We start from the raw sequence: 26,502 nt of genomic DNA on the forward strand, positions 1-26,502 counted from the left end.
CAAAGTGCCTTTCATTGTCGATGTGCCCCAAATGCAGTTAGAAGGATTTTTTTTCTCACTCTGGAGCATGCTAGACATGGCAAACGCCCAGCTCATGGATGTTGTGTAGACATTTGGAACATTGTTGTATCATTAAACCAGACAATAGTACGTACAGAAGTGCATAGAATAAGTCATCACATTAATGTATTCCAGTTTAGTTTTTTGCTAATGCAGGTGCATTATAAATCCCAATTCTACAGAATGTTAATGTATGATGACTTTTTCTGATTTACAAGCTGGGAGTGCTATGAGAATACAAGGATTTAGACTCTGTACTCTAAATGTCCCTTTTGGTGATGGAAGTAACTGCTGATTCATCTGTCTGTTTGTAAATATTAAATATCTCCTTTTTTAGGGGCTTGCAGCTGGTTAGACTTATGAATTCAGAGAATTCATCAGATTCTAGTTCTATCCTTACTGTTTTCAGGTTATGAGGTTTGCAATTTACAAAGATTTAAAAACATTTTTCCTTTATTGATGGATTATTAAGCATACTGGCATTTGATACCTCAGCCATGAATCCTAATTCAGATGGACAGTTTAGTAGGATTGCTGTAGTATCTCTGCCACTGGTCCCAGCTCCTTGCTCTGTCACTTTCAGTGATACGCAAAAAGTAATTTTGTCAGCAATACCAAAGTCTAAATAACTGACGTATAATAAACAGAGATGCAGGAATCTAGGGAAATTCATATGACGTTTCGTAAAGCCATTGAACGCTACTTAGAGCTCAGTGTAGTCTCTTGTAAATAAGTGCAACTGTGAAACTACAGCCATACTACCAAGATCAAGCCGTTCCCTAAACTTATTAGCCGGTCAAGGAGGGTACGTATTGGAGAAGCTGGATGGGCAAGCCAATGAGCTACAAAGGGAGTGTCTGCAAATAGAGAGAATGTACATGGCTAAACCAACATTCCAGGCATTCCATAAAAATGGCAGAAATATATGGAGACAGAGTTAGATATATATGAATAACAAATATATTAGATGGCTTGTGAAGTATAATACATTTAATAGGTAAACATACATAAATGGTAAAAAAGGAAAATATCCAGCATAAATTTAATAACTTATGCCAATTGAGACAATGAATGGCATATAGTCCTAATAAAATCACACTTCGTTATGAAGTACTGAACAGACAAAATGGCTGTCTTTGGAGAATTGCTGAGGTAAAAACAAAGCCCATATTATAGCCCACAGCGAGTTGGCATCTATTAGATTCAGCAGAGATAATGCAAGAAGTCTTGTGGTCTGATAAAATAAAAGATGGTCTGTCTGGTATGAATATTAAGCAGTATCTATGGTACAACTCACCAGTCAAGAACTCCATTTCCACTGTATAGTGGTGGTGGAAACATGACATGGGATGTTTCAGTTGCTGGTAATTGTTGTTTTTGTTATGGTTGTTATATATCGTATCTTAGAACAGTCTGGTCTCTATTTCTAGGCAGTGTGCTGATAATATGGAACTGGTGCCCACAGATGCAGATTTCATTGTGAAACCAGCCCTGACTCCCAGTCTCTTTCCCAACATACCTCCGACAGTTTACTTTGGCACTCAGGATGAAAAGGGTAAGATTACAGACCTGTACTAACCTTTGTTTTATACATCTAGCATTTGGGCATAGGGAGCATATCCTGACAGCCTAAAGAAATGGGTCAGCTGAAAGTGCCACAGTATTAATTTATAAAGCTTAACTTTAATGGTGAGGAATAAAGGCAGGTACCTATCCACCATACATTAAGAACTGTCTCCAGAGTAAAGAAGAACAAGGGGCCCTAGTACGGATGGTATGGCCCCCACAGAGCCCTGATCTTAACATGGAGTCTGTCTGGGGATCCGGTCGAGATCCCAGCAGTCGAAATACAGACTCTGGAATCCCGCCACTGCTCGGAATGCTGGCACTGACATGACCACCTGGATCCCAAACAAGGGTTTGCCAGTGCTGCGGACAGGTAAGGGGAGTGGAGGGGTGTTGGTGATAGGCTCTGGGAAAGGGAGGTGCATGGATAGGCTGCAGGGAAGGGATGTTAGGTTTAGGCACCCCTGGGGAGGGTTAAAGTTAGCCTGTGGGGGATGGAGAGTTGGGTTTAGGCTGCATGAATGGGGAGGGGGGGTTAGGCACCACCTGAGAGGGTTAGGTGTAGGCTGCGAAAGGTTAGGATGCATTGGTCTTGCAGTCAGGATGCCGCGGTCGGTGACCCTGCCATATCATACCCAACAGTGTCTGGGATTACATGAAGAGACAGAAGGATTTGAGCAAGCCTACATCCACAGAAGATCTGTGGTTAGTTCTCAAAGATGTTTGGAACAACCTCCCTGCCAAACTCTTTCAAAAACTGTGCAAGTGTACCTAGAAGAATGTATGCTGTTTTCAAAGCAAAGGGTGGTCACACCAAATATTAATTTGATGTAGATTTCTGTTCATTTGCTTTGCATTTTGTTAATAAAAATAAAGTATTAACATTTCTTCTATTCTTGAAAGCATTCTTACTTTGCAGTATTTTTTTCACACCTGCCTAAAAATTACAAAGTATTGTACTTCCCAACATGATCCATTCCAGGAGTAACAAAATGTTCTGTTCCAGCACTTCCCTCTTAATTTATTATTGCTCTCACCTGTGTGGCACTTGTAAATATATAAGAAAGGTATTTCTCTTACGTCCTAAAGGATACTGGGGTCCACATTAGTACCATGGGTATAGACTGGTCCACCAGGAGCCATTGGCACTTTAAGAGTTTGAGAGTGTGGGCTGGCTCCTCCCTCTATGGCCCTCCTGCCAGACTCTGTTTAGAAAATGTGCCCGGAGGAGCCGGTCACAGCTAGGGGAGCTCTCCAGAGTTTCTCTAGTAAAGTTTATTTTAGAGTTTATTATTTTACAGGGAGGCTGCTGGCAACAGCCTCCCTGCTTCGTGAGACTAAGGGGGGGAGTAGTGTCTGCCCTGCAGGGTCCGAGCCACTATCTCCGCTGACTGGACACTGAGCGCCTGAGGGGATAGATCGTTCCCCGCCTCAGGGGATCGCTCACCCCAGCAGCATGCCATCACCCCCTTACAGAGCTGGAGATCAGTGGCGAGTGATTCACCGCCGCCCCCCCCCCCCCCCCCCCTAGCAAGCGAGGGGCCGGTGTGAAGATGGCGGCTTCGGGGCAGGAGCGCAGTATTAACTGCACTCCGGAGGCTCTGCGGTACATTGTGCGGCGCTGTGAAGGGCGCCCTGAGCCAGCGCCTACACCCTACACTGGTCACACAGCCTGTCGGGGTCCCGGGATCTCAGCCGGCATAAATCCTCAGGCCAGTATAATCCTATGAAGAGAGGGAAGACAGCGCCATTTTGGGGGCGGAGCTACTCAGAGCGGACACAGCAGCGTCCAGCGCCATTTTCCTGCCTGCACAGCGCAGTCCAGGAAGAGCAAGTCCCTCCACAGCAACTCCATCTATCTCTTACGGTACCAGGGGGTTGTAGAAGGGGGGGGGGGGGGGGGTTGGGGGGTTGGCTGCATTAAGACTGTGTGACCTATTAAGGTGCTAGTAAGGGTATCCCTTTACATTAAAAGCGCTGTGTGTGGGTTGGCTCCAATCTGTGTGTGTCTTGCCATTCTTGGGGGTGAAACTCTCTGTCCTCCCCTGTGTGTGTGTGGAGTGTCTGTGGTCTCCATTAAGCAATGTCCAGGGACTCGGGACATATCCTCTGCAGCATATGACACACTCTGGATGATCCCATTCCATGTAATCAGGATTGCACTGGTTTAGCACAGATTCCAGCAAGGGAGCCTGAGTGGTTATCCTCTATCAAATCTATGATTTCTCAGATTTCAAATAGGGTTGTACAGAATGTATCTGCAACTCGGGCTTTACAGAACTCTATGGCAGTCTGGCCCAGTTCTGGTACATCAGGACTCCCCGCTGTATATTCACATAAACGTGCTCTTGCGCAGGGGGGGCAGCATCTCTTGCTAAAGGGGTGCAGTTGATGATAGAGGCTATTAGGGTTGTGTTGAATTTTGCGGATACGACACCCGAGCAGGTTGAGGAGGCTTACTTCACTGAAAATAAGAAAGCCTTGCTAACCTTCCCTGCGTCAAAGGAATTAAATGCTATTTTTGAAAAGGCTTGGGAAAACCCGGATAAATTCCAGATACCTAAAAGGGTTCTGGTAGCGTTTCCTTTCCCGGTAGAGGATAGGAAAAAATGGGAAAACCCGCCTATTGTTGACGAGTCCATATCCAGACTCTCAAAGGTGGTTTTACCTGTTCCAGGATCTACCGCCTTAAAAGAGCTGATAGTAAAATTGATAATATGCTCAGATCCATGTACACTGCTTCTGGGGCAGTAATACATCCCACTATTGCCAGTGCTTGGATTGCCAAAGCTATAGTAAAGTGGTCGGGAACGTTACTTCAAGACTTGGATACTATGGAGAAATGTTGAATTGTTTTTACGTAACATTCAGGATTCGGCAGGATTTCTGGTAGAATCCATGAAAGACCTGGGTTCCATGGCTGCGGGAATTTCTTCCATGTCTGCATCAGCTCGTCGAGGACTGTGGTTGCGCCAGTGGTCTGCCGACGCGGAATCCAGGAGAAGTGTGGAGACCCTACCCTACACAGATCAGGCTCTCTTTGGAGAAGCGGTAGATGCGTGGATCGCTACGGCTGGTAAGTCACCTTTTCTTCCCTCAGCTACACCTGCTACGAAGAAACCCTTTTCTTCAGCTACATCACAGCCCTTTCGGTCTACCAAGCCCAGAAAGGCCAAGCCGTCAAACACCTTCTTTCGGGGAGGTCTGCCCAAGTCCAAGAAACCTGCAGCTGCAGGTTCCCAGGAACAGAAACCTGCTTCAGGTACACCAAAGTCCTCCGCATGACGGTGGACTGCACGCCCCGGAGGTGGGAGCGAGACTCTGGCATTTCAGTCACGTGTGGATGTCATCCGGCCTGGACCCCTGGGTGCAAGATATTGTCTCGGGGTACAGGCTGGAATTTAAAAATCTCCCTCACCGATTTTTCAAATCAGGCTTGCCAGCTCTGCTGGCGAACAGGACTGTCTTGCAAGAAGCCGTCCAGAAGTTGTTGGAGACACAGGTCATTGTGCCAGTACCACCTCATATGCAAAACAAAGGTTACTATTCGAACCTTTTCGTGGTACCAAAACCGGATGGTTTGGTCAGGCCCATTCTGAACTTAAAATCACTAAACCCCTTTCTGAGGGAGTTAAAGTTCAAAATGGAGTCTCTAAGGCAGTGATATCAGGTCTGGAGGACGAGGAATTCCTGGTATCCCTGGATATCAAGAATGCGTATCTCCACATTCTGATTTGGCTGCAGCATCAAGCTTATATTCGATTCGCACTATTGGTCTGTCCTTTTCGGTTCCAGGCCCTACCATTCGGCCTCTCCACATCACCGAGGATATGTGGACGATCTGCTGATTTAAAGGTGTTGTCCAAGGAGAAGCTGTTACGGTCCATAGCTCTCATGACACAGCTTCTCAGGGAACATGGTTGGATCCTGAATCTTCCAAAATCACATTTGGAACCAGCCAGGAGGTTGTCCTTTCTGGGAATGATCCTTGACACACAGGTGCAGAGGGTGTTTCTTCCACAAAAAAAGCGGTGATGCTAACAATGGTCCGGGATGTCCTGAAACCTACCCGGGTGTCTGTTCATCAGTGCATTCATCTTCTGGGGAAGATGGTGGTCTCTTACGAGGCTCTGCAGTACGGGAGGTTTCACTCTCGGTCCTTCCAACTGGATCTCCTGGACAAGTGGTCGGAATCCCATCTACACATGCACCAGAGAATACGTCTGTCACCAAAGGCCAGAATTTCACTCCTCTGGTGGCTGTAATTACCTCACCTACTAGAGGGCCGCAGGTTCGGGATTCAGGACTGGATCCTTCTAACCAGGGATGCAAGTATCCGGGGCTGGGGCACAGTCACTCAAGGGGAAACCTTCCAAGGAAGGTGGTCTAGTCTGGAAGCCGGCCTGCCGATAAAGCAATGTCAGAGGTAACCAGAATCATCCTCTGGGCGGAAAAACGCGCGTTGGCGCTGTCAGCAATCTTCATTCTGGGAGTAGACAACTGGGAAGCAGACTTCCTCAGCAGACACTATCTCCATCCAGGGGAGTGGGGTCTCCATCCGGAGGTGTTCACGGAGGTAACAGATCTTTGGGGAGTACCCCAGATCGACATGATGGCCTCTCGTCTCAACAAGAAGCTTAGGCTGTATTGTTCCAGGTCGAGGGACCGGCAAGCAGTGGCGGTGGACGCCCTAGTGACTCTGTGGGTGTTCTAGTCGGTGTACCGGTTTCCTCCTCTTCCACTCATCCCAAGAGTTCTGAAACTTATAAGGAGAACAAGGGTTCATGTGATTCTCATTGCTCCAGACTGGCCAAGAAGGGCTTGGTACGCGGATCTTCTGAATCTACTGCAAGAAGAGTGGAGGCCTCTTCCTCTTCGGGGGGACCTGCTGCAGCAGGGGCCGTTCGCCTATCAAGACTTACCGTGGCTACGTTTGACGGCATGACGGTTGAACGCCTGATACTAGCTCGAAAAGGGCATTCCGAACAAGGTTATTCCTACCCTGATACAGGCTAGGAAAGGAGTAACGTCTAAACATTACCATCGAATTTGGAAAAAATATGTATCTTGGTGTGAGTCCAACACATTTCCTGCGGTGGAGTTTCAACTGGGGCGGTTTTTCCTCTTCCTACAAGCCGGTGTGGATATGGGCCGGAGGTTGGGATCTGTGTAGGTCCAGATTTTGGCCCTATCCATTTTCTTCCAGAAACAATTGGCTGCCCTCCCTGAGGTTCAGACCTTTTTGAAGGGGATTCTGCACATCCAACCTCCCTTTGTACCACGTACGGCGCCTTGGGACCTTAACGTGGTGTTGCAGTTCCCCAAATCAGACTAGTTCGAGCCTCTACAGGAGGTTGAGGTCAAATTTCTTACATGGAAGTCTGTCATGTTGTTGCCTTAGCTTCTGCTAGATGTGTGTCTGAGTTGGGGGCTTTGTTCTGTAAAAGCCCATACTTGATCTTCCATGAAGATAGAGCTGAGCTCTGGACACGTCAGCAGTTTCTTCCAAAGGTTGTGTTGGCATTTAATATCAGCCAACCTATTGTGGTGCCAGTGGCTACTGACTCCTCAATTTCATCGAAGTCCTGGGATGTTGTAAGGGCTCTGAAAATCTGTGAAGAGGACTGCTCGTCACAGAAAATCGGACTCTGTTTGTCCTGTATGATCCCAAGAAAATTGGGTGTCCTGCTTCTAAGCAGACGATCTCTCGTTGGATCAGGTTCACTATCCAACATGCGTATTCTACGGCAAGCTTGCCGTGTCCTACATCTGTCGAGGCCCACTCTACTCGTAAGGTGGGGTCTTCCTGGGCGACTGCCCGGGGTGTCTCAGCTTTACAACTTTGCCGAGCTGCAACTTTGTCTGGGTCGAACACATTTGCAAAGTTCTACAAGTTCAATACTTTGTCCTCTGATCTGAAGTTCAGTCAATCAGTTCTGCATGAGCCTCCGCGCTCTCGCTCCCGTTCTGGGAGCTTTGGTACATCCCCATGGTACTAATGTGGACCCCAGCATCCTCTAGGACGTAAGAGAAAATAGGATTTTGGTTACCTACCGGTAAATCCTTTTCTCGTAGTCCGTAGAGGATGCTGGGCTCCCGCCAGGCGCTTCGTTTTCCTGCAATTTGTTTTCTGGTTCAGTACAAGTTTGTTTTCTCTAACGTCCTAAGTGGATGCTGGGGACTCCGTCAGGACCATGGGGAATAGCGGCTCCGCAGGAGACAGGGCACAAAAATAAAGCTTTAGGATCAGGTGGTGTGTACTGGCTCCTCCCCCTATGACCCTCCTCCAAGCCTCAGTTAGGTTTTTGTGCCCGTCCGAGCTGGGTGCAATCTAGGTGGCTCTCTTAAAGAGCTGCTTAGAAAAAGTTTTTTAGGTTTTTTATTTTCAGTGAGTCCTGCTGGCAACAGGCTCACTGCATCGAGGGACTTAGGGGAGAGAATTTCAACTCACCTGCGTGCAGGATGGATTGGATTCTTAGGCTACTGGACACCATTAGCTCCAGAGGGAGTCGGAACACAGGTCTCACCCTGGGGTTCGTCCCGGAGCCGCGCCGCCGACCCCCCTTACAGATGCTGAAGATTGAAGGTCCGGAAACAGGCGGCAGAAGGCTTTTCAGTCTTCATGAAGGTAGCGCACAGCACTGCAGCTGTGCGCCATTGTTGTCACACACTTCACACCAAGCGGTCACGGAGGGTGCAGGGCGCTGCTGGGGGCGCCCTGGGCAGCAATATTTTATTACCTTAAGGCAAAAGAATACATCACATATAGCCATTAAGGCTATATGTATGTATTTAACCCATGCCAGTTATCTAAATCCACGGGAGGAAAGCCCGCCGAAATAGGGGGCGGGGCTTATTCTCCTCAGCACACAGCGCCATTTTCCTGCTCAGCTCCGCTGTGAGGAAGGCTCCCAGGACTCTCCCCTGCACTGCACTACAGAAACAGGGTAAAACAGAGAGGGGGGGCATTTTTTGGCGATATACTGGATATATTTAAGCTGCTATAAGGAACAACACTTATATAAGGTTGTTCCCATATATATTATAGCGCTTGGGTGTGTGCTGGCAAACTCTCCCTCTGTCTCCCCAAAGGGCTAGTGGGGTCCTGTCTTCGATAAGAGCATTCCCTGTGTGTCTGCTGTGTGTCGGTACGTGTGTGTCGACATGTATGAGGACGATGTTGGCGTGGAGGCAGAGCAATTGCCGGTAATGGTGATGTCGCCCCCCAGGGAGTCGACACCGGAATGGATGGCTTTGTTTATGGAATTACGTGATAATGTCAGCACATTACAAAAATCAGTTGACGACATGAGACGGCCGGCAAACCAGTTAGTACCTGCCCAGGCGTCTCAGACACCGTCAGGGGCTGTAAAGCGCCCTTTACCTCAGTCGGTCGACACAGACCCAGACACAGACACTGAATCTAGTGTCGACGGTGATGAAACAAACGTATTTTCAAGTAGGGCCACACGTTATATGATCACGGCAATGAAGGAGGCTTTGCATATCTCTGATGCTGCAAGTACCACAAAAAGGGGTATTATGTGGGGGGTGAAAAAACTACCTGTAGTTTTTCCTGAATCAGAGGAATTAAATGATGTATGTGATGAAGCGTGGTTTAACCCAGATAGAAAAATGCTAATTTCAAAAAAGTTATTAGCATTATACCCTTTCCCGCCAGAGGTTAGGGCGCGCTGGGAAACACCCCCTAGGGTGGATAAGGCGCTCACACGCTTATCAAAACAAGTGGCGTTACCGTCTCCGGATACGGCCGCCCTCAAGGATCCAGCAGATAGGAGACTGGAAACTACCCTAAAAAGTATATACACACATACTGGTGTTATACTGCGACCGGCCATCGCCTCAGCCTGGATGTGCAGTGCTGGGGTCGTCTGGTTGGATTCCCTGACTGAAAATATTGATACCCTGGATAGGGACAGTATTTTATTGACTATAGAGCAATTAAAGGATGCTTTCCTTTATATGCGAGATGCGCAGAGAGATATTTGCACTCTGGCATCGAGAGTAAATGCGATGTCCATATCTGCCAGAAGGAGTTTATGGACGCGACAGTGGTCAGGTGATGCGGATTCCAAACGACATATGGAAGTATTGCCGTATAAAGGGGAGGAATTATTTGGCGTCGGTCTATCGGATCTGGTGGCCACGGCAACTGCCGGAAAATCCACCTTTTTACCTCAGACCCCCTCCCAACAGAAAAAGACAGTCTTTTCAGCCGCAGTCCTTTCGGTCCTATAAGAACAAGCGGACAAAAGGACAGTCATATCTGCTTAGGGGCAGAGGAAGGGGTAAGAGAGGGCAGCAAGCAGCCCCTGCCCAGGAACAGAAGCCCTCCCAGGGTTCTGCAAAGCCCTCAGCATGACGCTGGGGCCTTACAAGCGGACTCAGGAACGGTGGGGGGTCGACTCAAGAATTTCAGCGCACAGTGGGCTTGCTCACAGGTGGACCCCTGGATTCTGCAGGTAGTATCTCAGGGTTACAGGTTGAAATTCGAGAAGTCTCCCCCTCGCCGGTTCCTAAAGTCTGCTTTGCCAACGTCTCCCTCAGACAGGGAGACGGTATTGGAAGCCATTCACAAGCTGTTTGCTCAGCAGGTGATAGTCAAGGTACCCCTCCTACAACAGGGAAAGGGGTATTACTCCACGCTATTTGTGGTACCGAAGCCGGACGGCTCGGTAAGACCTATTCTAAATCTGAAATCCTTGAACCTGTACATACAGAAATTCAAGTTCAAGATGGAGTCACTCAGAGCAGTGATAGCGAATCTGGAAGAAGGGGACTTTATGGTGTCCCTGGACATAAAGGATGCTTACCTGCATGTCCCAATTTGCCCTTCACATCAAGGGTACCTCAGGTTCGTGGTGCAAAACTGTCATTATCAGTTTCAGACGCTGCCGTTTGGATTGTCCACGGCACCTCGGGTCTTTACCAAGGTAATGGCCGAAATGATGATTCTTCTGCGAAGAAGAGGCGTATTAATTATCCCTTACTTGGACGATCTCCTGATAAGGGCAAGGTCCAGAGAACAGCTGGAGGACGGAGTAGCACTAACCCAAGTAGTGCTGCAACAACACGGGTGGATTCTGAATTTTCCAAAATCTCAGTTGACCCCGACAACACGTCTGCTGTTCCTGGGAATGATTCTGGACACGGTTCAGAAAAAGGTGTTTCTTCCGGAGGAGAAAGCCAGGGAGTTATCCGAACTTGTCAGGAACCTCCTAAAACCAGGGACAGTGTCTGTACATCAATGCACAAGAGTCCTGGGAAAGATGGTGGCTTCTTACGAAGCGATTCCATTCGGCAGATTCCACGCACGAACTTTTCAGTGGGATCTGCTGGACAAATGGTCCGGATCGCATCTGCAGATGCATCAGCGGATAACCTTATCGCCACGGACAAGGGTGTCTCTTCTGTGGTGGTTGCAGAGTGCTCATCTGTTAGAGGGCCGCAGATTCGGCATACAGGACTGGGTCCTGGTGACCACGGATGCCAGTCTGAGAGGCTGGGGAGCGGTCACACAAGGAAGAAACTTCCAGGGAGTATGGTCAAGCCTGGAGATGTCTCTTCACATAAATATACTGGAGCTAAGAGCGATTTACAATGCTCTAAGTCTGGCAAAACCCCTGCTTCAGGGTCAGCCGGTGTTGATCCAGTCGGACAACATCACGGCAGTCGCCCACGTAAACAGACAGGGCGGCACAAGAAGCAGGACAGCAATGGCAGAAGCTGCAAGGATTCTTCGCTGGGCGGAAGATCATGTGATAGCACTGTCAGCAGTATTCATTCCGGGAGTGGACAACTGGGAAGCAGACTTCCTCAGCAGACACGATCTACACCCGGGAGAGTGGGGACTTCATCCAGAAGTCTTCCACATGATTGTGAACCGTTGGGAAAAACCAATGGTGGATATGATGGCGTCCCGCCTCAACAAAAAACTGGACAGGTATTGCGCCAGGTCAAGAGATCCTCAGGCAATAGCTGTGGACGCTCTGGTTACACCGTGGGTGTTCCAGTCAGTGTATGTGTTCCCTCCTCTGCCTCTCATACCAAAAGTACTGAGAATTATACGGCAGAAGGGAGTAAGAACGATACTAGTGGCTCCGGATTGGCCAAGAAGAACTTGGTACCCGGAACTTCAAGAGATGCTCACGGAGGATCCGTGGCCTCTACCTCTAAGACGGGACCTGCTTCAGCAGGGACCGTGTCTATTCCAAGACTTACCGCGGCTGCGTTTGACGGCATGGCGGTTGAACGCCGAATTCTAAAGGAAAAAGGCATTCCGGAAGAGGTCATTCCTACACTGGTAAAAGCCAGGAAGGAGGTGACTGCACAACATTATCACCGCATTTGGAGAAAATATGTTGCGTGGTGTGAGGCCAGGAAGGCCCCCACGGAGGAATTTCAACTGGGTCGATTCCTACATTTCCTGCAAACAGGATTGTCTATGGGCCTCAAATTGGGGTCCATTAAGGTTCAAATTTCGGCCCTGTCGATTTTCTTCCAGAAAGAATTGGCTTCAGTTCCTGAAGTCCAGACTTTTGTAAAAGGAGTACTACATATACAGCCCCCGGTTGTGCCCCCAGTGGCACCGTGGGATCTTAATGTAGTCTTGGATTTTCTCAAATCCCATTGGTTTGAGCCGCTCAAATCGGTGGAGCTGAAGTATCTCACATGGAAAGTAACCATGCTACTGGCCCTGGCTTCAGCCAGGAGAGTATCAGAATTGGCGGCTTTATCATATAAGAGCCCATATCTGATTTTCCATTCGGACAGGGCAGAACTGCGGACGCGTCCTCATTTTCTGCCTAAGGTGGTGTCAGCGTTTCACCTGAACCAGCCTATTGTGGTGCCTGCGGCTACTAACGAGTTGGAGGATTCCAAGTTGTTGGACGTGGTCCGGGCATTGAAAATATATATATTTCAAGAACGGCGGGAGTCAGAAAGTCTGACTCACTGCTTATATTGTATGCACCCAACAAGATGGGTGCTCCTGCTTCAAAGCAGACGATTGCTCGTTGGATTTGTAGCACAATTCAACTTGCACATTCTGTGGCAGGCTTGCCACAACCTAAATCTGTCAAGGCCCATTCCACAAGGAAAGTGGGCTCATCCTGGGCGGCTGCCCGGGGAGTCTCGGCATTACAACTCTGCCGAGCTGCTACTTGGTCAGGGGCAAATACGTTTGCAAAATTCTAAAAATTTGATACCCTGGCTGAGGAGGACCTTGAGTTCTCTCATTCGGTGCTGCAGAGTCATCCGCACTCTCCCGCCCGTTTGGGAGCTTTGGTATAATCCCCATGGTCCTGACGGAGTCCCCAGCATCCACTTAGGACGTTAGAGAAAATAAGAATTTACTTACCGATAATTCTATTTCTCGTAGTCCGTAGTGGATGCTGGGCGCCCATCCCAAGTGCGGATTGTCTGCAATACTTGTACATAGTTATTGTTACAAAAAAATCGGGTTATTTGTTGTGAGCCGTCTGTTCAGAGGCTCCTACGTTTGTCATACTGTTAACTGGGTTCAGATCACAAGTTATACGGTGTGATTGGTGTGGCTGGTATGAGTCTTACCCGGGGTTCAATATCCTTCCTTATTGTGTACGCTCGTCCGGGCACAGTATCCTAACTGAGGCTTGGAGGAGGGTCATAGGGGGAGGAGCCAGTACACACCACCTGATCCTAAAGCTTTATTTTTGTGCCCTGTCTCCTGCGGAGCCGCTATTCCCCATGGTCCTGACGGAGTCCCCAGCATCCACTACGGACTACGAGAAATAGAATTATCGGTAAGTAAATTCTTATTTTTTTAGTTACGTACTGCATTGTTACTTGGTAAGTAATGTTTCAGCAGTTGCTGAGTGTTCAAGCTAAGTTAGCTTGATGTGCCTTGTATGTGTGTGCTGGTATGAATCTCGCCACTATCTGTGTTAAATCCTTCTCTCGAAGATGTCAGTCTCCTCGGGCACAGTTTCTAAACTGAGTCTGGTCGGAAGGGCATAGAGGGAGGAGCCAGCCCACACTCTCTAACTCTTAAAGTGCCAATGGCTCCTGGTGGACCCGTATATACCCATGGTACTAATGTGGACCCCAGCATCCTCTGCGGACTACGAGAAAAGGATTTACCGGTAGGTAACCAAAATCCTATTTTCACGGCAGGTGAGGGCAATAATAAAATAAGAGGGAAGTCCAGGAACATAAAGCAGGATTATCGTTTGTTAATAAACAATTAAGGAGCGCATAAAATATACAATTTTTATTTCATATGAACATACATTATAAAATTGATAAAAGATCCGCAGTGAGTAGAAATAGCAGATCATTTCATTGTTAAAATTAATTTCATATAGCCAAAGTTGCAGTCCAGTTTAATGTAGTTAATGCTGGTGAAGTCGCACGTTGGTATACTAGTATACTTGATCTAGAGCTCAATTTATGATTTTATAAAGGATGGATCATGCTCACCCCGATGGTAAAGAAAAGGTGTCCCGCACTTGTTGAGAATATGGACGCTCATTCCCGTCAATAGCCAGGCAGAAGTATCCCTTCTCACGATGTAACAGAGTGGGAGGCGCCAGCAAGACCGCAGTATGATGTCTGCTGACGGGGCTTTTGTAGGCACAGCGGCAGGCGGTATACTTAAAATTGCTCCGTGCGGTGACAGCTTTCAATTAGCGGGGTAGGAAAAAGGTCAACTAGCGGCAGAGAGGACGTCTTTCCAGCAATGGACTCGCGGATGAATGCCCTCTACGTGTTTCTCCGCCTTGGCAAACGGCGGTTTCTTCAGGAGGAATATATCCACAATAGACAGGTGTAGAGGTATTTTAAGTTCCTTGTAGCCAATCTGCTCAGAGTAAATTTATACACACCTGGATGTATGATTTAATTACTACTCACTGCACATGTACAAAGCAAACTAGCATTATACACATAAAAATACTTTAATACAAATAAAGATGCTTTTACAACAGATATATCTATCGTCACTTCAGTTAAAATGTGTATTTCAATATATATTAAATGTTAAATAACTACATTTATACAAGGCATCACAGAGAAGACCCAAGGTTTGATCTATCAGTATGTCTATTTTAAATGACCATACCGACATTCAGCAAGAATTTGCTCACGAGCCACAACGGCCCAGCTGGTAGGTAACCAGAGAATAGTGCGGAGGGTCACTGGTTCAAGTCCAGCCAGTCTCAATAAATTTGCCCTCACCCTTTTTTTCCCAGAGATATATTTATTAATTTTAGTTATATTAATTTATTCATATTAATCAACTTTTATCCAGTGAGAGATAAGAAACGAATTATGTATATATAAATGCAAGTTTTATGTTGCATTTTATATTATGCCAATTATAGTTGTTAGGATGTACACACAAAGTTGTTTAATAAACAATTCAAGCAGCAATTATAGGAAATCTATAGGAGTACTAGGTGAAGCTTTCCAGGTATGTTATCTATAGGTGGAATGACAAAGTATCTATATCTTAAAAAAAAAAAAAAAAAAAAGGGAGGTGCCCATGTGATAGAGCCAACTTATTCAAGATAGTGATTGTGCATATTTTGATAACATAATCAAGAGAAGAATGACCAGTTATTTTAGTGGACATCAGTGAAGGAAAAAACAGATAATTCAGATGTTATTGAAGCAAGGACTCTAGACCAGTTTATATGGACATCAGTGGGAGCAGAAACAGATAATTCAGATGTTATTTAGCTCTACGTTTTCATTTAAGCCTAAAGGAAATAGGGTGTCCAGGTTACAGATCCAGTAAACCTCTTTTTTGCAGAGGAAGTTGAACCGGTCTCCACCTCCATATGTCTTATTTATATGTTCAATCCCCTGGATAGATACGGCGCTACAGTCGCCCCCATGTAATGAATTAACGTGTCTGGGGACGCTGTGAGCCATACTTTCTCTTACGTCCTAGAGGATGCTGGGGACTCCGTAAGTACCATGGGGTATAGATGGGCTCCGCAGGAGACATGGGCACTCTAAAGACTTTAGATGGGTGTGCACTGGCTCCTCCCTCTATGCCCCTCCTCCAGACCTCAGTTAGATCCTGTGCCCAGTGGAGACTGGATGCACTGCAGGGGAGCGCTACTGAGTTTCTCTGAAAATACTTTTTGTTCGTTTTTTTTATTTTCAAGGAGCACTGCTGGCAACAGGCTCCCTGCATCGAGGGACCGAGGGGAGAGAAGCAGACCTACTTAACTGATAGGCTCTGCTTCTTAGGCTACTGGACACCATTAGCTCCAGAGGGTCGGAACACAGGTGTCGTCCTCACTGTTCGTCCCGGAGCCGCGCCGCCGTCCTCCTCACAGAGCCGGAAGGTAGAAGCCGGGTGAGTATAAGAAGAAAGAAGACTTCACAGGCGGCAGAAGACTTCAGATCTTCACTGAGGTACCGCGCAGCGGTAACGCTGCGCGCCATTGCTCCCACACATACACACACAGGAGGCACTGTAAGGGTGCAGGGCGCAGGGGGGGCGCCCTGGGCAGCAATATTAACCTCAAGGGACATTGGCTAATATATTAGATACTGCGGAGGCAGTATATTAAAACCTCCCCCCCCCCCCCCCCCCGCCAGTATAAAGAATTTGAGAGGGACCGAAGCCTGCCGTTGAGGGGGCGGAGCTTGATCCTCCAGCACTAACCAGCGCCATTTTTCTCCACAGCAAGCTGCAGAGAAGCTGCTCCCCGGACTCTCCCCTGCTGAGCAAGTAGTACAGAGGGCAAAAAAGAGGGGGGGGGGGGGGGCACATTTAATTGGCGCAGTGAGTGTAGTATTTATTCTATAAAAGAGCGCTGTACAGTCTGGGATTTTAGTCCGGTGGCGCTGGGTGTGTGCTGGCATACTCTCTCTGTCTCTCCAAAGGGCCTTATTGGGGGGCTGTCCCCATAATTGTATATCCCAGTGTGTGTGGGAGTGTCAGTACTTGTGTGTCGACATGTCAGAAGCGGAAGGCTCGTCTAAGGAGGAGGTAGAGCAGATGATTGTAGTGTCTCCGTCGGCGACGCCGACACCTGATTGGTTGGATATGTGGAATGTTTTAAATGCAAATGTCTTTATTACATAAAAGATTGAACAAAGCAGAGTCCAGAGAAAAAGCAGGGAGTCAATGCATGGCTTTGACTGTGTCACAAGGCCTTTCGGGCTCTCATAAACGTCCCTTGTCCCAGGTAGCAGACACTGATACCGACACGGATTCTGACTCCAGTGTCGACTAAGATGATGCAAAGTTACACCCAATGGTGGCCAAAAGTATTCATTATATGATTATTGCAATAAAAGATGTTTTGCATATCACAGAGGACCCCTCGGTGCCTGACATGAGGGTATGCATGTTTAAGGAGAAGAAACTTGAGGTAACCTTTCCCCCATCTCATGAGCTGAACGCTTTATTTGAAAAAGCTTGGGAAACTCCGGACAAGAAACTGCAGATTCCCAAGAGAATTCTTATGGCGTATCCTTTCCCCGCACAGGACAGGTTACGGTGGGAATCCTCGCCGAGGGTGGACAAGGCTTTGACGCGCTTGTCCAAAAAGGTGGCGCTACCGTCTCCAGACACGGCAGCCCTCAAGGATCCTGCTGATCGCAGACAGGAGACTACCTTAAAATCAATTTATGCACATACGGGTGCCTTGCTCAGACCGGCAGTAGCGTCGGCATGGGTATGTAGCGCAATAGCATTTTATTGACCTTGGGTCATATTAAAGACGCAGCGTTATATATGAGACGCTGTGAGAGACGTTGGGCTATTGGGTTCAAGAGCCAATGCCATGGCAATTTCTGCTAGGCGAGCCCTGTGGACCCGCCAATGGACGGGTGATGCTGATTCAAAGACACATATGGAAACTTTGCCTTACAAGGGTGAGGTTTTATTTGGGGAGGGCCTCGCGGACCTGGTTTCCACAGCTACCGCGGGTAAATCTTCCTTTTTTTGCCTTATGTTCCCCCACAGCAAAAGAAAACACCTCAATATCAAATGCAGTACTTTCGGTCGCAAAAAGTCCAGAAGAGGTCGGGGCTCGTCCTTCCTCGCCAGAGGTAAGGGTAGAGGGAAAAGAATTCCTGCTACGGCTAGTTCCCAGGAATAGAAGTCCTCCCCGGCTTCTACAAAATCCACCGCATGACGCTGGGGCTCCACTGCGGGAGTCCGCGCCGGTGGGGGCACGCCTTTGACTCTTCAGCCAGGTCTGGGTTCTGTCAGATTTGGATCCTTGAGCGATAGAAATTGTATCCCAAGGCTACAAACTGGAATTCGAAGAAGTGCCTCCTCGCCGATTTTTCAAGTCTGCTTTGCCAGCTTCTCCACCAGAGAGGGAAATAGTTTTAGCTGCAATACAAAAGCTGTGTCGACAGCAGGTGATTATCAAGGTTCCCCTAATACAACAGGGGAAAGGGTACTATTCAACCCTATTTGTGGTCCCGAAACCGGATGGCTCGGTCAGACCCATTCTGAATCTAAAATCCCTAAACCTGTATCTAAAGAGGTTCAAATTCAAGTTGGAATCTCTCCGGGCACTGATCTCCAGCCTGGAAGGGGGGGATTTTATGGTATCACTAGACATAAAGGATGCATACCTTCATGCCCCCATTTATCCTCCTCATCAGCCGTACCTGAGATTCGCTGTACAGGACTGTCATTACCAGTTTCAGACGTTGCCGTTTGGGCTGTCCACGGTCCTGAGGATTTTCACCAAGGTAATGGCGGAAATGATGGTGCTCCTACGCAGGCAAGGAGTCACAATTATCCCATACTGGGACGATCTCCTGATAAAAGCGAGATCGAGAGATCAGTTGCTGAAAAGCGTGTCACTCTCCCTGGGAGTGCTGCAGCAACACGGCTGGATCCTAAATCTGCCAAAGTCGCAGTTGATTCCAACGACTCGGATATCATTTTTAGGCATGATTCTGGACACTGAAAAGAGGGTTTTTCTCCCAACGGAAAAAGCCCAGGAACTCCAGAGCATGGTCAGAGACCTGTTAAAGCCAAAAAGAGTGTCAGTTCATCAATGCACTCGAGTACTGGGAAAGATGGTGGCGGCCTACGAGGCCATCCCCTTCGGCAGGTTCCATGTGAGGACATTTCAGTGGGACCTTCTGGACAAGTGGTCGGGGTCCCATCTACAAATACATCAGAAAATAAGCCTGTCCCCCAGGGCCAGGGTGTCTCTCCTGTGGTGGCTGCAGAGTGCTCACCTTCTAGAGGGTCGCAGGTTCGGTATTCAAGACTGGGTTCTGGTAACCACGGACGTGAGCCTCCGAGGATGGGGAGCAGTCACACAAGGAAGAAATTTTCAGGGACTGTGGTCAAGCCGGGAGGCTTGTCTACACATCAACGTGCTGGAATTAAGGGCCATATACAACGGCCTACGACAAGCGGAGACTCTTCCTCCCAGGGAGGACCTGTTGCAGCAGGGGCCCTGCTTGTTCCAAGTGATAATGCTGATTTGATTACCTTATAACCTTCACAATAATGGGTAAGAGACACAGTACGCAATTGGCGTATGGGGTACCGTAGGGGTACGCACTTAGCGTAGCATACGCTCGGCCGTGATCGAGACGCACATGCGGCACGCTCGCTCACAGCCCACGCTTGGTGTCGAGCACGCTATAGGAGAGCGACTACCGTAATGCTACGCTACCAGCGTAGCGGACGCTCGAGACCACGAGGAGATCACGAGCGGCGCAGACGCTCACAAGATGATAATCAGTAAACCTTGAATGTAACACACAGAAAGGATACTCTTATACTGTAAACTTTGTACTGAAACACTGTAGCGATATAACGCTGCTTAACCTGATTAACACTAAAGCTGTTTGAGCGATCGAGACGCTCCTATTACCCACTGCAATGTAGTGAACACACGATACCGTGCTAAGGTTCCAACACCTTTACTAACAAGCTTTTAAGTTATATCGAAAAAGGTAAACCGTTCACAAGTCATACACTACAGACTAACATATAATTCTAACAGATTATCTAGACAGAAATATACAATAACGTTACAATCTTATACTAAACAGAGAGAGAGAGAGAATGTGGCCAATACAAACAAAGAGCGAGATGATTACAGAGAATTACTTACACACACTGGGAATGATCGCTGCGCAGCCTGGTACCAGCTCAGAGTTAGTCAATATGAAAACCGTTTGTGGAGTGAGAGAGCTGCCCAGGCTGGCTGATCTTATATACACGGAGTACAGTATACTACAAAGGGACCTATAATCTCATTGTTAATTGGACACAGGAATGTCTCCTCGTATCATAACAAAAGGTCATAGGTTAGTTTGAACAGGTGGGCTGTGACTATGTCAAACTGCTCAGGTGGGAGGGAATCTGAAGATTCCCGCCGCATGGGTAATGAATCGCAAATATATGAAATGTCCAGAATCTACTAATGGCCATAACTATACGTAGGAGCGATTAATCTTTACCTAACCAACACCGGATTGTTGCTATTAAAATGTTCTTTAGTTAGGTACCAGACACAGCTGTTCAAACCCTGTTTGACCCTTCGTACCATACAAAGAGGAATTCCTCTGTCCAGCGACCATTTACATTAAACAAACTTACAGTCATTATTAAGGGGAACATTATCTATAAAACATACTATTTGGTGTTATTATTTAACGATTGAGTCGCCCGCTAGACGCAAACAAACTCTACCGTAAATGCACATACCACGCGCTCGAGCACATGGCCGAGGCGCCATCACGCGGCTGCGAGTATCCGCACGCACGGGAGAGAATGTGCACGTGCAGCAGGCACGCGCATGAGGTGAATATATGGCAACGTGTAGCATGATATTTTTCTGACTTTGACACAAGACTAACCGCGGTTACTTGTGACGGCATGGCGGTTGAACGCCAAATCCTAACTAGGAAAGGTATTCCGGGGGAAGTCATCCCATATCTGATAAAAGCTTGGAAGGAGGTAACAGCGAAACATTATCATCGTATCTGGAGGAAATATGTATCTTGGTGTGAAGCCAAGAATGTTCCTACGGAAGATTTCCACCTGGGCCGTTTTCTCCGCTTTCTGCAGACAGGAGTGGATATGGGCCTAAAGATAGGCTCCATTAAGGTGCAGATTTCGGCCCTGTCGATCTTCTTTCAGAAGGAATTGGCTTCTCACCCAGAAGTCCAGACTTTTGTAAAGGGAGTGCTGCACATCCAGCCTCCTTTTGTGCCCCCAGTGGCGCCATGGGACCTTAACGTGGTGTTACAGTTCCTTAAGTCACACTGGTTTGAACCTCTTCAAACAGTGGAGTTAAAATTTCTCACTTGGAAAGTGGTCATGTTGTTAGCCTTGGCATCTGCGAGGCGGGTGTCCGAATTGGCGGCTTTGTCTCACAAAAGCCCCTATCTGATTTTCCATGTGGATAGGGCAGAGTTGAGGACTTGTCCTCAATTTCTGCCTAAGGTGGTTTCATCGTTTCATATGAACCAACCTATTGTGGTGCCTGTGGCTACGGGTGACTTGGAGGATTCCAAGTCTCTTGATGTAGTCATGGCCTTAAAAGTTTATGTAGCCAAGACGGCTCGGGTTAGGAATACAAAGGCACTGTTTGTCCTGTATGCAGCCAGAAAGGTTGGCACTCCTACTTCTAAGCAGATTATTGCCCGCTGGAACTGTAACACGATTCAGCAGGCTCATTCTACGGCTGGATTGCCGTTACCAAATTCGGTAAAGGCCCATTCCACTAGGAAGGTGGGCTCTTCTTGGGCGGCTGCCCGAGGTGTCTCGGCATTACAACTTTGCCGAGCAACTACTTGGTCGGGTTCAAACACTTTTGCTAAATTCTGTAAGTTTGATACCTTGGATGATGAGGACCTCATGTTTGGTCAATCGGTGCTGCAGAGTCATCCGCACTCTCCCGCCCGGTCTGGAGCGTTGGTATAATCCCCATGGTCCTTACGGAGTCCCCAGCATCCTCTAGGACGTAAGAGAAAATAAGATTTTAAACCTGCCGGTTAATCTTTTTCTCCTAGTCCATAGGAGATGCTGGGAGCCCGTCCCAGTGCGGACTAAATTCTGCACGGCTTGTATATAGTTATTGCTTACATAAGGGTTATGTTACAGTTTGATCAGTCTCTGGCTGATGCTGTTTTGTTTCATACTGTTAACTGGTTAGTATATTCCATGTTGTATGGTGTGGGCTGGTTTGTATCTTGCCCTTAGATGAACAAAAACCCTTTCCTCCTACTGTCAGTCTCCTCTGGGCACAGTTCTTTAACTGAGGTCTGGAAGAGGGGCATAGAGGGAGGAGCCAGTGCACACCCATCTAAAGTCTTTTGAGTGTCCATGTCTCCTGCGGAGCCGGTCTATACCCCATGGTCCTTACAGAGTCCCCAGCATCCTCTACGGACTAGGAGAAAAAGATTTACCGGTAGGTTTAAAATCTTATTTTTCCTGGAGAGGAGTCTCCTATGTTCCCAAAACCTAGTTTTTAATGTACGAATTGTTCTGCCCACATATTGAATCCCACAGCTACAGGTGATGAAATAGATTACATAAGAGGTTTGGCAATTTATCTCGCCAATTATGTGAAATGATTTACTAGTTCTAGACGAGGCGAACTGATCATCTTCTTTCAAAAACCCACATGTAATACATCTTGGTTTCTTACATTTGAAACAACCTGTTCTTAATGCCTTGGGCCTACCACTATTCCCATGTATACCATTATTCTCTATAGAGGGATTCATGGAAGCATTTACAGAGTCCTTCAATGACTCAAAATGACTAGGAGACGAATAATTTTGGAGAGTAGCGGCCTTCTTATAAATAACCTTAGCTTCATTCTCAAGAGAATTTGCTAAGATACGATCCATTTTTAGTATATGAAAATTATTGTTTATTATTCCCCTAATTTGGTGTGAGGCACTGTTATATTTTGAAATAAACAGTGGATTGCTATTAGTTATTTCTGACTTGGGGGATATAATACTAGCTAATGAGTTTTTTTGTCAATATAGCTTCTCTATCTCTATAGTTTTTATTTCGGCTGAAGCTTTGTCTAAGAGATCTTGAGGGTACCCTTGGTCTCTAACGGATTGCGCTAATTCTTCACATTGCATGGTGAAATCCTTCACATCTGAGCAATTCCTTTTGATTCTAAGATACTGACTTTTAGGGATATTGGCTAACCAGGGACGATAATGGCAGCCGGAATAATTTCAAAAGGTGCTACAGTCCACCTTTTTCTTATAAGTTTTTGTTTTGTAGTTTCCCCGTAGCTGGGTCAGCGTGTAGCGCAATATCCAAGAACGTGACATCAGTCTAGTGAATAGTGCTAGTGAAAGTTAAACCATAAATATTAGTGTTAAAATAATCAATAAAGGAGGTGACAGAGTGAAAATCCCCTTCCCAAATAATAAAAAGGTCATCTATGTACCTGCCATATAGCACCAGGCTCGCCCCAAAAGGTCCACCCCATATAAGGTATTCTTCGAGGTGTCCCATATATAAATTTGCAAAACATGGGGCGAACCTGGTGCCCATGGCAGTACCATGTATCTGTAAATAATCTCCATTAAACGTGAAATAATTGTGATAAAATAAATTGTATAGCATCCAAAATAAAGTGATTGGTACAGTTGGGTATTGAGACATCCAAATCAAGATATTTGACAACCTCCAATCCCTCGGCATGCGGAATATTTGTATATAATGAATCTACATCACAGGTGACTAAATAGTTATCCTGCCATGTAATTCCTTTAACTGCAAAAAATGGGTGGTGTCCCTAATGTAGGACCTAAGATTTTTAACAGATGGTTGCAAATAAAAATCTACATATGCCGAGAGATTGGAGGTGAGTGAACCCACACCCGATATAATGGGACGACCGGGAGGTGAATGAAGGATTTGTGGAATTTAGGAAGGTGATAAAATGTAGGGGTGATCGGATGTGGATTAATAAAATAGTGATATTCTGTCTTGGATATTGCGCCACACTCCATAGCCCCCGCAAGAATCCCTTTTAGCTCACTAACATAGTTGTGTGGGGTCCCAAGAGAGCCTGGAATAAAACTTGATGTTCCCCAGCTGTCTGTACACCTCTTGTAGGTAGGCAGACACATCCTGACTAACTGTGCCACCCCCTTTACCTGCAGCCTTGATTATAATGGATTCATCTTTTCTGAGGGCTTTTAAGGCACACCTTTCGTTGTTGTGTATATTGTCTCTGAACCTACTTCTTTTTAGTTCTTTTTCCTCTTTGTTCTTGTCCCTTTCTATTTTTACTCGTATTGTCACATAGATTTTTGAAGTCCTGTAAAGTTGTAGTATAGAAGACTTCAATATGGCCACTCTTATAATATGTGGGATACAATTCGCTTTTATTCCTAAATCTCTAAGTTTCCTGTTTCAATCATATCAATCAGTTTGACATTTTGTGATGTAGCTCCTTCTGTTAGTAGTTCAGACAATACGTCCAAACTTTGTTGGTCACGGGTTCAACCAAACCCGTCTAGGGTTCAACAAAAAGGTCGAAAAATTGTGGTCCTTTACTGGGCGCAAATTTTAATCCCTTAGCTAGTACCGCTTTTTCACTCTCTGACAATATTCTAGAAGACAGGTTGTATATTCCCTTGTTTCTCAGTTTTGCTTTTGATTTTTTGCGGGACTGATTTCTTCCTCCTACATCCTCTGAATTGTGATCCCTTCTTCTTTTTGGGGAGTTTGGTTCTAAGGGACTGAACCGGTTTTGATTTCTCCATATGGGGTACAATTCTTGTTCTAAAAAATGAGGAGAGTCCTTGGTTTTCCTCATCTCCTCAGATCTTAGATAAGTTGGATGGGGAGTTTTGGGTCTAGCTCCTTTAGATATAAATTCTCTCTCAACTATGGGAGGGTCAGACTGATCTTTTAATCCTGTCCTCCTCTCGTTCCTAGTCTTGGGGCTTTCCCTTTTATTATTTTATTTTTGGATTAAATTTCGCTTTATCGTTTTTATTAGAGGAGTCTGACAGTTTCCTTTTTGTTTCCTAAAGTTATTGAATCTATCTGAGGTTTTCCTCCCTTCTCGTATGTATGTATGTATGTATGTATGTATGTACTATGTCATTTGAGTAGTCGTATCTATCTCGATCCAACTGTTTTATTTTTATTAGAAATGATCTCTTTCTCAAATTCTTCTATTCTCTGATTTAAGATGTAATCACAATTATTAAAATCCGCTCTGATGTCAAACTGTTTTAACATAGTTTGTACTTTCTCTATTTCTAAACGGATATTTGTTGCCTTAGTTTCTCGATAGATAACTAAAAGTTCCATTAATGAGAACGAGCAGCTGTCTAGAATCTCATTCCATTTTTTAGTGAGGTCTGCATCATCTTTAAAAGAGCAGGATTTGTGCATACTTAGACCCCTAGGGATCATTTTCTCTTTAAGATATTTAGATAGTCATTTTATCTAACCAATGTCTGGTTTCAGCTTTTAATAGACTTTCTAATCGATTAAACAGATGATGCATATCTAATGGATTAGCCTCAATTGAATGAGATTCTGCAGCTATTCACTCTTGCAATAACACACTTCGTCTCTCATTTCTCTCATTAAATCTTCTCTGAGATGCCATTATTCAAACAAAAAATAATAAATAAAAATCTCTATAGAAATTTCGCAGCCCAAACCAATTAGCCAGATACTAAACAGTAAACAAAGTAAACCACTGTAAGATAATATTCTTTTCCTAGTATTGGGCGCTGAACAGATTATATAAAAAAACATATAAATATATACTCTTTAAAAAAGCACCTATATCCAAGAATCTGCTGCTCCTAAAGGCAATCTGAACACCATTTAGTGAAATAAAGCAGGAATATCGTTTATGTTAATAAACAATTAAGGAGCGCATAAAATATACAATTTTTATTTCATATAAACATACATTATAAAATTGATAAAAGATCCGCAGTGAGTAGAAATAGCAAATCATTTCATTGTTGAAATTAATTTCATATAGCCAAAGTTGCAGTCCAGTTTAATGTAGTTAATGCTGGTGAAGTCACACGTTGGTATACTAGTATACTTGATTATAGAGCTCAATTTATGGTTTTATAAAGGATGGATCATGCTCACCCCGATGGTAAAGAAAAGGTGTCCCGTACTTGTTGAGAATATGAACACCGATTCCCGTCAATAGCCAGGCAGAAGCATCTTTATGTGTATAATGCTAGTTTGCTTTGTACATGTGCAGTGAGTAGTAATTAAATCATACATCCAGGTGTGTATAAATTTACTCTGAGCCGGTTGGCTACAAGGGACTTAAATACTAGGGATGAGCGGGTTCGGTTCCTCTGAATCCGAACCCGCCCGAACTTCATGTTTTTTTACACGGGGCAGAGCGACTCGGATCTTCCCGCCTTGCTCGGTTAACCCGAGCGCGCCCGAACGTCATCATCCCGCTGTCGGATTCTCGCGAGGCTCGGATTCTATCGCGAGACTCGGATTCTATATAAGGAGCCGCGCGTCGCCGCCATTTTCACACGTGCATTGAGATTCATAGGGAGAGGACGTGGCTGGCGTCCTCTCCGTTTATAGAGAAGAGAGTGAGACAGTAGAGAGAGACACAGTAGTAATTTTGGGGAGCATTAGGAGGAGTACTAGTTACTTGCTGAAGTGATAGATAGTGTGACTGTATATTATCTGACTTGTGGGGGAGACACTGACAGTGGGGAGCAGTTAGAGTCTGAGAGCAGGACTCAGGAGTACATATAACGTACAGTGCACACTTTTGCTGCCAGAGTGCCACACTGCCATTGTGACCACACTGACCACCAGTATAATATATATTGTGATTGTCTGCTTAGGAGTACTGGGGGGGGCGCCCTGGG

At 46.2% G+C, this 26,502-nt stretch overlaps 1 protein-coding gene across 3 annotated transcripts in view; it reads left to right on the forward strand.

The window, feature by feature from the left end:
- The window catches only part of TTLL4 (tubulin tyrosine ligase like 4), a 286,952-nt gene that overhangs the window by 92,963 nt on the left and 167,487 nt on the right, over positions 1 to 26,502 (forward strand). For all 3 annotated transcript variants that reach the window (XM_063933874.1, XM_063933872.1, XM_063933873.1), the window contains exon 5: positions 1,491 to 1,615. In XM_063933874.1, coding sequence (XP_063789944.1) covers positions 1,491 to 1,615 — 125 coding nt within the window. The remainder of the gene's footprint in view (positions 1 to 1,490; positions 1,616 to 26,502) is intronic.

This window comes from Pseudophryne corroboree, chromosome 7 (genome assembly GCF_028390025.1).
Source record: "Pseudophryne corroboree isolate aPseCor3 chromosome 7, aPseCor3.hap2, whole genome shotgun sequence".
Classification (NCBI taxonomy): domain Eukaryota; kingdom Metazoa; phylum Chordata; class Amphibia; order Anura; family Myobatrachidae; genus Pseudophryne; species Pseudophryne corroboree.